The 14,388-nt window shown below is 40.6% G+C and overlaps 1 protein-coding gene across 1 annotated transcript; it reads left to right on the forward strand.

Annotated features, from left to right (window-relative positions):
* Window positions 1–5,379: 5,379 nt before the first annotated feature.
* Window positions 5,380–6,475, forward strand: LOC114266289 (uncharacterized). The gene is made up of 2 exons (XM_082870294.1): window positions 5,380–5,506; window positions 5,611–6,475. Exons 1-2 carry the CDS (start codon window positions 5,444–5,446, stop codon window positions 6,295–6,297), a joined length of 750 nt encoding a protein of 249 aa, XP_082726420.1. The 5' UTR covers window positions 5,380–5,443; the 3' UTR covers window positions 6,298–6,475.
* Window positions 6,476–14,388: the final 7,913 nt, after the last annotated feature.

Raw genomic sequence — 14,388 nt, forward strand, 5'->3', positions numbered from 1 at the left:
TTCTGTCTGCCCGTCTCTCCGTTGTTCCATTTCCCCGTAGCTGTAGGGTTTTACAGAGAACAATATTTGAGTGCTGAGCTTAAGTTCTTGGGAAGGCTAGCCATGGAAGTGGATGCGTAAATACTTTTTTTGAGTTGATTTTTGTCGGTGGAGCACAACCGCAAGGGTTAATCGAGCACCACCGTCGGTTCGTCTGATCCGGTTGGTATTTCCTTTATTTCGTGCTGGTACATTATCTGTCTCCTTGTTTGTCTTCTATCATTCGCATATACCTTCACACCCAACCCGAAATCGACCCAATAGGAACTGTTCTGTACTCTATTTTGGTATTTTGTGTTATTCGAATAGGAACTCTTTCCTCTGCTAACCGAAATGGACCCAATAGGAACTGTTCTGTACTCGATTTTTGTATTTTCTCCCTTCCGAATAGGAAGTCTTCCCTCTGCTATCAGTGCTGCAAGTTGAACATAGGTATGATAGTAGTTAGCAACAAGCATAAAAGGTGTTCTGCATTTACATGGCGAACTTGTTATGTTGGGTTATATATAACGAAAGAAGACTTTAAAAGAAATTTGTGTAATGTTGGCACGGGAAAAACAAATTTTTTTTTTCGAGTAGCCAAAAAAGCAAAAATAAGAAACTCGATAAACAAACAATGACTAATCTTGTTTCCGCAACAGGTAGCACACTCGGTTGAATTGTGCTTTAAATTTTGTTGTACTCGGTGATTTTATATTGCCGGAACTTATGTTTAGAAACAATCTGTGGTACACGGACTCTTCAAAATAGATCAAATACCCGTGTCGGACACCTGAGAGTCGGACAAGGGTATGGGATATGTGTCGGATACTTTTCAACGGACACTTCTTATATAATTGTATAAAACACAATTATTATATGTGCAAATTATTGTGAAATTACTATAAATGTGATTTTGACACCGTGAGTTACATATAGTACCATTTTATGGCACATTAGATTAAAAATATGATATTTTTTCCCCACACCGTGTACCATTGAATGTAGGGTTAAGATATAATGAGTCGGACCTGTACATGCATACCGCACCTGGGACCCGTACCCGAGTCCGTGTAACACAGTAAACAACTCTTTCTTTCAGTGCTGAAGTTCATGCATAGTTGACGGTATTCAACTTAAAACATAGGAAAGCCAATTGAAAGAGTTGAAATGAGGATGACGATTTCCAAATTTTGTAGAGAGCTATTCGTTCCCACACCCAATTCTGAATCAAGAGTTGAAGCATTCACTTTCATGGCTAGCCTTTCCAACAACTTAAGTGGCCGAAGACGATGGCTGAAAACCAATACCTTCTCCCCACCTGAGTCGGACAACCCTAACAGATTAAGGAAGAAGTTTGCCTTCAGTCCTTGTCTAATATCCAACTTTTCTAAGATGTGGTCCATCCGGGCATCGTCAATGCCCTCTGTTTCTGTGGTTGACGTGTCTGTAGGTGAAATCTTTAGGAGGGATCTCAACTGTGCGTGTACATACAGTGTGCTCCCATCCCAGGTGATGTTCAACTGCTTAACGAAGTTGTTCAGTTCTTCAACTTCACGAACTGTCGTAAGGGTGAGGTGAAGAAATTCAGAGAAGTCAACAAGCCCAGGCAATTCACGAAGAAAATCTAATTTGTAGAAATGGACAACCTTGCCTGTCATTGCACGCAACTTTTGAATGACGGTTACCTTTCTCTTGAAGTTATCATCTTGCATGTATATACAGCAGTTACATTTGAAGAGGAAGGTAGCTGTCATTCATGAGTTGCGGGCTGTTTGAACTTCATTGAGCGTAGAAATGAAATGCGTACTCTCATTTGTCTTTTTTATGACCTTCGTGCAGAATGAGAATGGATGGGTACATTAGTAATATTTTTTGGCAGGCAGTGGCAATCTTGCTTGTTTCATTGTCACATACAATTGATGAAACTTGTTTGTACGCCCGGAAAAGTATTCTTCTCTGATCTGCCCACTGTCTGAGCACCCGAAGGTAATGGAGCATGGGCCAGGATTGACCCACCTCGATTCTCTACAACCAAGTTGCTCAGTAGGAAATTGAAGCCCTCAACTTCATGGCTGGCCTTGCCAACAACTTAAGTGGCCGGAGATGATGGCTGAAAACCAATACCTTCTCCCCACCTGAGTCGGAGAACCCTAACAGATTAAGGAAGAAGTTTGCCTTCAGTCCTTGTCTAATATCCAACTTTTCTAAGATGTGGTCCATCCGGGCATCGTCAATGCCTTCTGTTTCTGTGGTTGACGTGTCTGTAGGTGAACTCTTTAGGAGGGATCTCAACTGTGCGTGCACATACAGTGTGCTCCCATCCAAGGTGATGTTCAACTTCTTAACTACGTTGTTCAGTTCTTGAACTTCACGAACTGTCGTAAGGGTGAGGTGAAGAAATTCATAAAAGTCAACAAGCCCAAGCAATTCACGAAGAAAATCTCATTCGTAGAAATGGACAACCTTGCCTGCCATTGCACGCAACTTTTGAATGACGGTTACCTTTCTCTTGGAGTTATCATCTTGCATATATATACAGCAGTTACATTTGAAGAGGAAGGTAGCTGTCATTCATGAGTTGCGGGCTGTTTGAAGTTGATTGAGCGTAGAAATGAAATGCGTACTCTCATTTGTCTTTTTTATGACCTTCGCGCAGAATGAGAATGGATGGGTACGTTAGTAATATTTGTTCGCAGGCAGTGGCAAACTTCTTCCTTAATCTATTAGGCTTGTCCGACTCAGGTGGGAACAAGGTATTGGTTTTCAGCCATCGTCTCCAGCCGCTTAAGTTGTTGGAAAGGCCAGCCATGAAGTTGAGGGCTTCAATTTCCTACTGAGCAACTTGGTTGCAGAGAATCGAGGTGGCTGCATCCTGGCCCATGCTCCATTACCTTCGGGTGCTCAGACAGTGGGCAGATCAGAGAAGAATACTTTTCTGGGCGTACAAACAAGTTTCATCAATTGTATGTGACAATGAAACAAGCAAGACTGCCACTGCCTGCCAAAAAATATTACTAACGTACCCATCCATTCTCATTTTGCACGAAGGTCATAAAAAAGACAAATGAGAGTACGCATTTCATTTCTACGCTCAATGAAGTTCAAACAGCCCGCAACTCATGAATGACAGCTACCTTCCTCTTCAAATGTAACTGCTGTATATATATGCAAGATGATAACTCCAAGAGAAAGGTAACCGTCATTCAAAAGTTGCGTGCAATGGCAGGCAAGGTTGTCCATTTCTACGAATGAGATTTTCTTCGTGAATTGCCTGGGCTTCTTGACTTTTATGAATTTCTTCACCTCACCCTTACGACAGTTCGTGAAGTTGAAGAACTGAACAACGTAGTTAAGAAGTTGAACATCACCTCGAATGGGAGCACAGTGTATGTGCACGCACAGTTGAGATCCCTCCTAAAGAGTTCACCTACAGACACGTCAACCACAGAAAAGTATTCTTCTCTGATCTGCCCACTGTCTGACCACCCAAAGGTAATGGAGCATGGGCCACGATGCAGCCACCTCGATTCTCTGCAACCAAGTTGCTCAGTAGGAAATTGAAGCCCTCAACTTCATGGATGGGGTTTCATCTGGTTTTTGTGCCTAGGATGAGCACCAATTTCTGTCACAGAAGAATCGTGTCCTGATTGTTTAACCCCGTCATGAAATAGTTCAGTTGCTTCTTTGTCATTTGTAGGCGGGCCTTCATAAAAGTATGTGCGTGTAGTCCTTCAGCCCTAAATGAAAAACACAATGTAGTCCTTCATCTTGAATATTTGTGAAATTATGCATTTATCGCTTGTACACATAATTGTTTTAATTGTAAGCTGTGTGAACGAAATGCAAAATTTCCATGTGTGCCCTTTCTTTTGTCTGTTTCAAAATCTGTATATGTGTTGGGAAATTCTGCGTGTTGTTGTCTGTGTTTATGCAAAATTTTAAGGTTAACAGCCACATGTTGCAGCTGTTTGTTTGTGTTCCTGTAAATATTGATTGCAATACTTTGCAGGAGTTGTCGTCATTGCATCTGATGGATATTGGTCACCTCGCACCAACAATGTTAGTTTTCTCCTTAAAGACTTGCTACCAGTTGGTTTCGTACATATGTTTGTAAACAAACGAAATCCATCACCAAGGAATACGCTGATTTTTTTCCGGATCAATTCTTACAGCAGCCCTTGTACTTTTGTGTTTGTGTTATTTGTTTTGCACAAATTTTGAATGGCCTCGCTTTGCACCATCAATTTTGAACTTTTGTTTCAATTACGTCCATTTGATTTCAACTCTTCACTGTTTTGTATCAGAAAATATGCATATACGTGGCAACTGTACTTTTTGTTGTAGTCAACTTATAACTTTACTGAATTTACATAATCTGAATCAATTGACATTACAATCTTTGTTTTAAAAATGACAAACGGCATTAGCAATTTGACCGAAAATGTCCACGAAATTTGAAATGGACTGTCACAATTTAGGTAGTTTAAAGTGCATCGATCGAAATTAGACGACGGACAAAATGTGTACACCACCCCTGTAATTTTCCCTTCAATCTAATTTGTATGATTTGCTCTTTCGTAAGGGGAAGGAAAAGATTGAAGACAATTGCCGAACAACATATCCAAATGTCTGACACTATCGCTGGCTCTTGTCGAAAGCGGCCAGTTGCATCATTCATTTGTTACAGGTACTAGTTGTTTATTTTGACAATCTGGAATTACATATTTCGTACTGAAATTACGCGCCTCGTCGAAGTTCAGTTTGTGATGTTTCAAATTGGTTTTGTTCCGCATGTCTGAAAATGTTTAACTTGGTGTCGATTCAGTCCCGGATGTACGAAAGCTGTCTTATGCCGATTTCGGGGCCAGCGTGACATAAAAACTTGCATATATATATATATGTATTCATATTTCACATTTAGTGATGATAAGCTTGACGATGCTTGCATGCAGCCAGCAACAATTCAAGGAAATGCAAGGGCCAGACAACACTCGACGAAAAATGGTGAGTGTTGAAATCTGTATTCTCTATAATACAGTATGATGGAAACACATCGCTGGGTTGCTATCCACACGTTGTATTGAATGGTCGTAGTGGGCTTGTGATTGTTTCGCGTTTGTAGGATTGTAGCATGTAATAATGTCACCTTCCTATTGTTTTTGTAAATTTCAATTCGTTGTAAAAGTCCAGCTACGTTTTGTCGCTGACTTTTTGCTGCAACTGTTATTTATATTTGCAATCTTATTTAATTAGCAACAATGCACGCGGATTGCGTTTGGCATAAAGTTGTAGTTACAGTAATTTCGGACTCATAGTTGTTACTTGTCTTGTACGTCTGTCATTTTCTTGGTTAAAGACTAGAAAGGAGATTGGGGAAAGGTGGAAGGCACTCCCCTCTGATGAGAAAAAGAGGTTTGTCGAAATGGCTAAGGCGAGCGCTGAGGAACACGCCAAAGTAGTACCATGTGCACCGAAGTCTGAAAAGGTCATTACGTACTTCATGTTTTCGTAAATGCATTTGGCTAGGTCCTGCTTTGCTGACATTGTTGGTTGTATTTTTGTATTAATTTAAGGGTAAAAAATGTACAGGGTAAAAGGCAACTCCGCATATCATTGAAGTCAATTGTTGAGCTAGTTAACCGGTTCAACGAAGCACAAAAGCAGGCAGTCATTGACATTGGGTTTGCTGGCCTCCTGGGGATGAAGTGTACACGTATAGATCACGACTTGTGCGCATGGTTGGTACAGAACTTCGATCCTGACAGTAGTTCATTGAATGTTCATGGTTGTCAAGTCAGGCTCACGTGTAAGGCAGTTAATGTTTTATTGGGAATACGGTGTGAAGGCGATGACGTGCAGTTGGCTGGGTCATTGGAAGCATATCCCAATATCTACGATGAGGTTGGAGTTGTTAACGGAGTCATTCCTTTGAACAAGTTGAGACTTTATCTGACCGAGACTGCTGGTGCGGAGGACGAGTTTCGGCGGAAATTTGCGCTGTACGTGTTGGGGGCCATGTTGTGTCCTACCACAATGACCGGGTTGAAGCCATCGTTCATTCATGCCGTGAAGGACGTGAATCGTATGCGAGCTTGTAATTGGGCAAAGTTGACACTGCAATTCCTTCACAACGGTGTTCGCAAGTATAAAGGTCATCGCGGTGCAACTGGATGTGTTTTCCTGCTAATGGTATGCCAATACCTTGAATTTTTTTTCCATTCCCCCCTTCATGTGTTTCATGCATTGTTCTGTCATGGTTCAACAAATTGGCCTTGATTGGGACATACAATGGTACCTGCTTTGTGAGTACGACAAACAGCACTCTTCCTGACCAAGTATGGTACTTGCAGAAATAAATTTTGTGTGACTACCGTCATGAATTTAAGAACAAAGAGTACAGGGCAAAAAGTATGCTGAACCTCAATGGAGGAACCAATTAAAACTACGTTGCGAAGAGGGGAACATGTACATAAAATTATTTTCTTGGTTTCATCAATAAAGTCCTTGGTGTGCTGTACAATTTTTTCCCCAAAAAACATTGCATGATATGTGCCTATAAAGTTGACAGCATCCTCAACAAAATCGGTATGCTATGTACGTTCCACTGCAAAATTGAGAATAATGAATGTCATTGTTACTGAATATAGTTCATTTCTGTGGGAAGAACAACTTAATTATGGTATGCCCCTTAATGTCCACAGCTGTTGTACCTTGATTGTGTTTGTCTGAGCTCGACTACGACGCGGTCCACACCTCGGCTTCATGATTGGGGTGATACCCAAATACGGGAGACGCTACGACGTATCAGAAGGAAGCAAAATTTCCCAACAATTGCGGTAAGCACTCCTACCACTGTGCACATTTCACACCATCGACCCACTTGTCTTCAACATACAATGTCAGACTTCATTTATGCGTTTCTATGATTAGGTGGAGTTTGATTACAGTAACGCCGATGATGCTGACATGGATGCATGCCATGTCGAGAACCAACAAACAGGACAGTACAATGAAGTCCGTATGAGCAATTTGGAGTCCGACATTCGTGAACTGAAGGAAATGATGAAGCAAGTTCTCCACAACCAAACAGATTTAATGGAGATGTTGCGACATTTCGAAGGCAAGCAAGTTGTTCGCAATGACAAGGTAATCCATCCAAGCATTACGCAATTTTCACACAGTTGAGCCACATCATTTGAAGATGGTTTGTAAGACTAAGTTCACGAATGTGTATGTATAATTACGTGGAAGGCAATGATGTGTGTATCATTAACCTCTCCTCCAATGTTGCTCAACTGAAGGACATGCTGAAGCAACTGCTTCAACGTTTCAGTTTGGGCTGCAACGAACCGTTCACTGAACAAACCAATTTACGTGAACTGAAGCAAATGCTACACCACCTCATCGAAGGTATATTCTCTACACCGCAACCGGCAGGCGTGGCCAAACAGGGTGTGGACCCTGCTGTTGGAGTCGAGGCGCATGAGGATGGCGTGGTCAAACCATCGGACGAAGTTAACCCAATGGAGTGTAATATTTCAGATGTACAAGGGGTGGATCACCAACAACATATTTTGAAGGGAACCTTGGCAAGGGACAAAAGTCATTTGCATGATGGGCACAAGCTGAACATCGAAGAAGGTGGCGACAACAACAAGAAGGGAGGCCTTCAGTCAGGGGAAACATATGAAACTGAAGATAAATACAGTCCTGACCTTCAGTCAGTGGGCGTGAAGAACGTGGCGTGCGATGTGCATACTTCTCCTACTAAGCTTGGCAAACCATTGGGAGCAACTGGAATCGTTAGAAGAAGTGCAAAGGGAAGACGAAAAGGAAAAGGAAAAGGAAAAATGTGCGGAAGTGGAGTTCAAGCCACTGAGGTCGGGGATATGCAATTGTGCATCGATAGCAAAACAAATAGTGGAGTTGACGACAGCAGTTCACCTGTGGATGTTGATGGTGTGGACAACGTGAACAAGGTACAAATACTGCCTTTAATGCCCCACAAGTTGTGAATACCCAATTCATGCCCACATCAATAATGTGAATCAGTAATTTTACAATCATCTGTGTTGTATTGTACTAGTTGTCAAAGAATTGCATGTTTGCAGTTATGACTGCTGCCATATGTTAGTACACATTTCTAACAAACTCCGCACCAAACATCACAAGTTGGGAAAACTCTGGGGCTCACAGTTTTTACATCATTTCACGTTTTTTTTATGACTACAGACCTTGTAATATAAGCTTCAATATTTTTATGAAATGTGTACTGTTAGTTGGCTGTTTATTTTTGTAGGACTCGTTGACGATGTTGGACAGCGAAGGGTTGTTATCGGTGGAGGAACAAAAACTTCTTCACTATGTATTTGACGATAGCAAAAATGAAATGTATTGTTTCATTTACTACTTGCAAATTTTCAATGACAGTCCACTGTGAAATAACTATCGTTCTAAGGATCATTTATTGCTTGTAGGGACATTGTTGTTTCCATGAATCTTCATGGACGGGCATGTGAAGTTGGCACCCGGCGTGACATGCGCACGCTCAAACCAGGGTCGTGGCTATCCGACACTGTAAGTGTTGGCTGCACAAATATGAATCTGCGTTTTTCAGTACCCCTAACTCAGAAACCTTTCTAATCAACTTGCCTTGTGTCTTGCATACAATGTTCCAGCCAATCAACTTGGTGGTGGTGCAATTGACTAATCGACAGAGGGATTTACACAATGACGGGAGGCACACTGATTGGTTCTTTCCCGTATATCTGTCGGTAAGTAAGTGTTTAAAGCTACGTTGTGTATTGTGTATGACATATTTTGACAAATGTTTCCGTCAATGACCTTTACGCATTACACATGCAGACTATGATTCTAAATAAAGATATGCAACCTCTGGACCATGAACATATCGTCACATCATTTTTCGGACATGACAGATACACTGGTGCGATTGATGCATGCCAGAGGGTAATATCAATGTTCATCCCGTTATATTAAAACGAAAATATGAAAGCCATTACATGTTTGCATGGCCTCTAAACAAGGTCTGCCGTTGTGTTTTCGTGTAGATTTACGTGCCTTTCAATTACAGAGGAGTGCATTGGTTGTGCGTTAAAATTGATATGGTGGACCGTGTAGCCTACCTATTCGACTCAGTCCCATCCAACCGACCGAACAAAAGGAAGCTAAATGCAGCTAAAATTTTGGTATGTCCTTCTGGTGCATTTCTGAACACTACAAAAAACTTGAACATCCTTTACGTAAACCAACTTCAACCTTGTGGAACAGGTTGAAACTATGCACGATTTGCTGCAACTACACTTTGGAAATGATTATGTTACAGACGTGCGTACCTTCCACCGCTGCATGTTAGACGAGAGGCCAGTACAACAACTGGACGAGTAATCCACAATCCCTCCCTCACATTAATGTCTAAGTTGCATGACTGACTTAATGAACCTATTACGTATTGACGACAACTTTAATGTGAAATTATTTTTGTAGCACGTTTGACTGTGGGATGTTCGTCATCAAATTCATGCAGCAACCTGATTTAAGCCCCGGTCCACACAAGGTACATTCTACCGCTTAATTTCCATTTGTCAATCAAATCCTTCCTCCTACGTCCTCCAATTTTAACTGATTTGTCTTACGATTTTTGTGGACAAAGTTCGCTCCCTCTGTGCGTCATAAGTTGTTGGTTAACATCGTTATGGATGTCAATAATGCAAAGATCGCAGAGTACCGGGACTGCCTTCATATGAGCAATGCCACAAGCTAGGCCAGTGATGGGAATGGGCTGCCAGTACGCCACTAATTTGGGTGGCAATAGGACTTTAACTAATTTTTTATTCTTTGATTTCAATATGGATGTTAATTATGGGTCCCCAGTATTGTTTTTGCTGGACGATGTAAATATGGACCAACTGTAAACATGGATCAAACATGTCGATGTAAACATGGATCAAACATGTCGACGTGGCTGCTGACTTAGTACTGTTTTGTTTACGCATGTTTCTTGTTCGGATGAATGCGACTGTAACTGTATATAATTTACGGCTGCTTTTGTTACCGAAGTTAATTTATAATTTAATTACAAAAAAGGGAAAATTAATTTTCAAAAATGAAAGAAACCACATTATGAATGAAAACTCAATACTCTTCGTAGGTAAGTTATATATCAGCCCATTAGCACATATGACTCCAGCCAAAAAAAAACTTTCATGGCTTACAGGGAAGGATAAAAAAAAAATAAATCAAATCTACATATCTGCTGCATCATCAGCAGCGTCTTCTGAAGAGTTGTCCGTACTGTCTGACTGACTGTCCTCATCCATTGTCTTATCAGACTTCGCTTCGTCCGCCGCCAATTTGTCATCGGTCAGCCAATCAACGTTCTGGTTGATAGCGCTGACTTGCCGCTCCAAACTTGACAACCGTGTGTCCACTTCATTCAGCCTTTCGTAGATAGCTTGCAACTGCTGGAATACAGGAGCAACATGAGCTTCAACAATAGCTTCAATCTTGTTCGAATCGGACATTTTATAGGAATATGTGTATGGTTTATTTTACTGACTACTTTTTTAAAGGAATGTACAGATTCATAATATTACACAACACTATGCTGTAAGTATTTGTAATATATGGTACATGACTTGTATGTTTGCAGAAGACCTCATGCATTGTGACATACATCGTATTAATTTCTCAAACTGGCCGAATTCATCTTGCAAAAATTCGTTCCTTCTTGCATGCACCAAGTCATCCGTTCAGTACCCCTGATCGTCCATTATTTGGCATTTCCAACACACATGCATTGTACCTTCCATCAGTACTATCCCACTGTCATTGATTTCCACACCCACAGTTCATCATACAGTCACATTCGTCATTTGTATTTGTGCCCCAACCCAATTACATGTCTACTCATCCATAAAGGTTAGCAAAATTGCTCTTATCAGATACATATGCCGTTCCAATTGCACCGAACCTTTAAATGCAATACCCGCAGTCATTAAGTTGCTTTTATGCAGTTTGGGTAGTTGTTGCCACCAAACAACAATAAGTGTGTTCACGTCTTTAAACCTACCACCAACGTATTAATGACTATGGGTTGAAGGTAATTTAACATTTACAACCAACCACAAAAAAGGTTGCAACCAGTGTTGTTTCCTTTGCATTTGGGTTTGTTTTTGCGTCCATATATTCTTCGTGAACCTGCGAAAACAAAGTTGGACTCAATCAAGAAGCTTCACACCTATGGATGCACACCACGGTAAACGTGGTCGTGGACAATCACTTGCAACGGCTGGCAGCTCCCGACCGAAGTCACCAGAATTGGATTATGCAGGTGGGTATATTGATTCCTTCGGTGATCGACGTTTCTTTGAAACAGGGTTCCCACTGTGGAGTTTTGAACCTCTACGGGGTTACAACTGCACCCCAATACAAGATGCTTTCCTGGGGAAGTATTTTGGAATTCCAGTTTCACTGTTTGCCAAACGAGTTCAGTGTGAACACCACTGTCGATATGCTTTTCTGAAGGTCACAAAAGCCCGATCGGTTGAAATGCAGCGGCAATTCCCTCATGTCGGCGACTCCCAACTTAGGCATCGTTTGCAAAGTGAGGTTGATCAAATGACTCGTCGACTCATTAGGAACTCACAGATAGAGGACGCAAAGGCAGAGTCGAAGATACATGGATCGAACCCGGCATCTGCGATAAAGGCTATAATGGAGGATCCTGCACTGGTGTCGGACCCTGACCTTTCAGATTACTCAGACTCCGAAGTTGTTGATTTGAGCGAGGATTAGCAGACCTGGACATGTGTATGACATAGTAAGCGTAGTCTTGTGAGATGGCATCGTCGCGCGAAAATAAACGACTTAGAAACTAACAGACCGTCATACTCTGCTAACCATTGCAACGGTGCATGCATTAACGTCTTCATCAAAATGATTTGTTGAAGGTATTTTTTTGGGTCACCGTCCTCGACTAAAATCTGTCTTATGATTTTTGTTGGTACGATGACAAGGTAATTTTTTTGTAATGTCAATGACCGATATCAGAAACTATCATTAACCTACGTTTTGTTGATTACTTCATGTTTGTGAATCGTTCAATATGGACAACAAGGTTTAAGTGTCGGAATCATTGACTGGAATCACAAGCTGTAATTGCAAACAAAAATTGTGCACAACCAGCCAACGGTCTCATACACTCTTACCATCAATATGGGCACAAAATGTTTTGTTTTTTCAAAGACGACGGTTGTGTGGAAGCATACCCCATGGGGTCAACCTGTGCATTACCAATTTTTCTCCCATTGTGCATTGTTATGAACTAATCAGCTCCCCTTCAAACAAAAAAATATACAATAGACCATGCAGAAACAGAGTATTGATATTCATTAATGAAGAAGTCAGCACGATGGTGAAGAAATGTACCACGCATCCTACATCTGCTTTCAACTTGCTAACAGATAATAGTTGAGGCCACAGATAAGTGACAAACAGATACTAGTTGACAGATAACAGATTTGCCAAATCTGTTAATTACAAACAAACCTGCAACACATAACAGAAGTTGTTCATTACAACCAAAATTGATGCACCCAGATAAGAGAACCTGCAACAGAAAACAGGCCACAGATAAGTGACAATGCACCGAAAAAATTCAGTCATCCACAAAGCATCCACAAAATTCATCCACAGAGCATCCACAAAAATGAATCCACATACCATCCACAAAATTCGTCCACAGATCTGCCAAATAGCATCCACAAAGCTCTTACAATGACACCAATGTTTCCCAAAATTCATTACAGACTAACATTATAAGTCACATCATAATTACTTATAAAATTCATTCCGTACATTCATTCCATAATAAAATTCATTCCACAAAGCTATTAAGTAAGTTACATAAGTTACATCATAATAAAATTCATTCCATAAACATTACTTACATAATGAAGTACAATACAACAAAAACTGGTACAAACTTCCATTCAATTTCCCAAAATACAAACAAGTACGAAAGTTACATGATCAAGTACAAAATGATAGAAGGGCTGTGCTACATCCCCCGAATTTGGGGGCCCCTAATCCCCCGAAAAATCAGAACAAGGCAAAAAAAAAAACATGCCCAAAACGACGTTGCTTTGGGCATTAGGGGGATTAGGGGGGGCATTTTTAGGGGGACAAATCATTTCTCAATGATAGAAAATAGGAAAATGATTTGTCCCCCTAAAAATGCCCCCCCTAATCCCCCTAATGCCCCAAACGACGTCGTTTTGGGCAATTTTTTTTTTTTTTTTTTTTTTTTTACCCTTTTTTGTTTTTTGCCTTGGTTTGAAATTTAGGGGGATTAGGGGGCCAAAAATTAGGGGCATGTAGCAAGGCCCTAGAAAAAATAATGAAATACACCATCGCTTTGATTATATTTTCTATCCTTTCAAGCCTTCGACCATGGTCATTTCCCAAGTCATGAAGCCTCGTCCTTACATCGTTGAAGTGTTCTACTGTTAAAGCATCACCAGCTCTAGTGTTGGAAGGGATTGTGGACATAACGCCTTCATCATCTTCAGCCACGAAGTTGAAGTAATTGCAATGGGGAGTGGGAGTGGTACTCTACAATGCATGACAATCAGTTAGTTGAATACGACAAATATTACTGTGACTACTAAAGGATTAAAATTTCCAATACATACTTACATATTTTGATGGGCAAACAAAGCACAAACGCCCTTCATTTCCATTCTTATTGTTCTGACAATACGTATGGCAGCGGTTCTTCCACAATTGCACAGCCTCGTTTGTAATCTTATGTTGCTAATGTTAGAAGAAGAAGCCATTTTTTAAATCCGCATACATGAGAAATTTGTAGTGGTCTACTATGCTTCTGTTTGATGGGGTTAATAGCAGGTCTAGCTTAATTTGAGGGACAGAGTGTGTCTTTACTGAAAACATCTATTTGTTCAAACTGCCATGTTTAATAGCATTTGCACAGAGGTTACACAGACTAAACTGTTAATAGCATTTGAACAAACATCGCAGCTCAATGTACACACGTAGCATTTTGAAACTGAACAAATACAGCAGTTTCAAACATAGCATTTGTGATTAATTACACACATGTTACACACATAGCATTTTTAATCTGAACAAACATGGCAGTTTTACAAACATATCAGGTCAATGTCAAGTAAATTATGAATCACACATGTTAAACAACTATTATCAACAAATCATGCTGAAGTGAAATGATTAGGGGCAGATTGTTGGAGACTGTGATTCAGTAGTTATCAAACTGAAATAGTTATCAACAAATGACACATGTGATTTTCAACAAAGCACACTGAA

Source organism: Camellia sinensis, chromosome 5 (genome assembly GCF_055761805.1).
Source record: "Camellia sinensis isolate YWXY chromosome 5, ASM5576180v1, whole genome shotgun sequence".
NCBI classification, from domain to species: Eukaryota; Viridiplantae; Streptophyta; class Magnoliopsida; order Ericales; family Theaceae; genus Camellia; species Camellia sinensis.

Excerpts from the sequence above, each read along its gene's own strand:
- LOC114266289 (XM_082870294.1), top strand. The coding sequence starts at position 5,444 with ATGGCTAAGGCGAGCGCTGAGGAACACGCCAAAGTAGTACCATGTGCA. Across the intron at positions 5,507-5,610 it reads GTGCACCGAAGTCTGAAAAG|GGTAAAAGGCAACTCCGCAT; the intron begins GTCATTACGTAC and ends AAAAATGTACAG.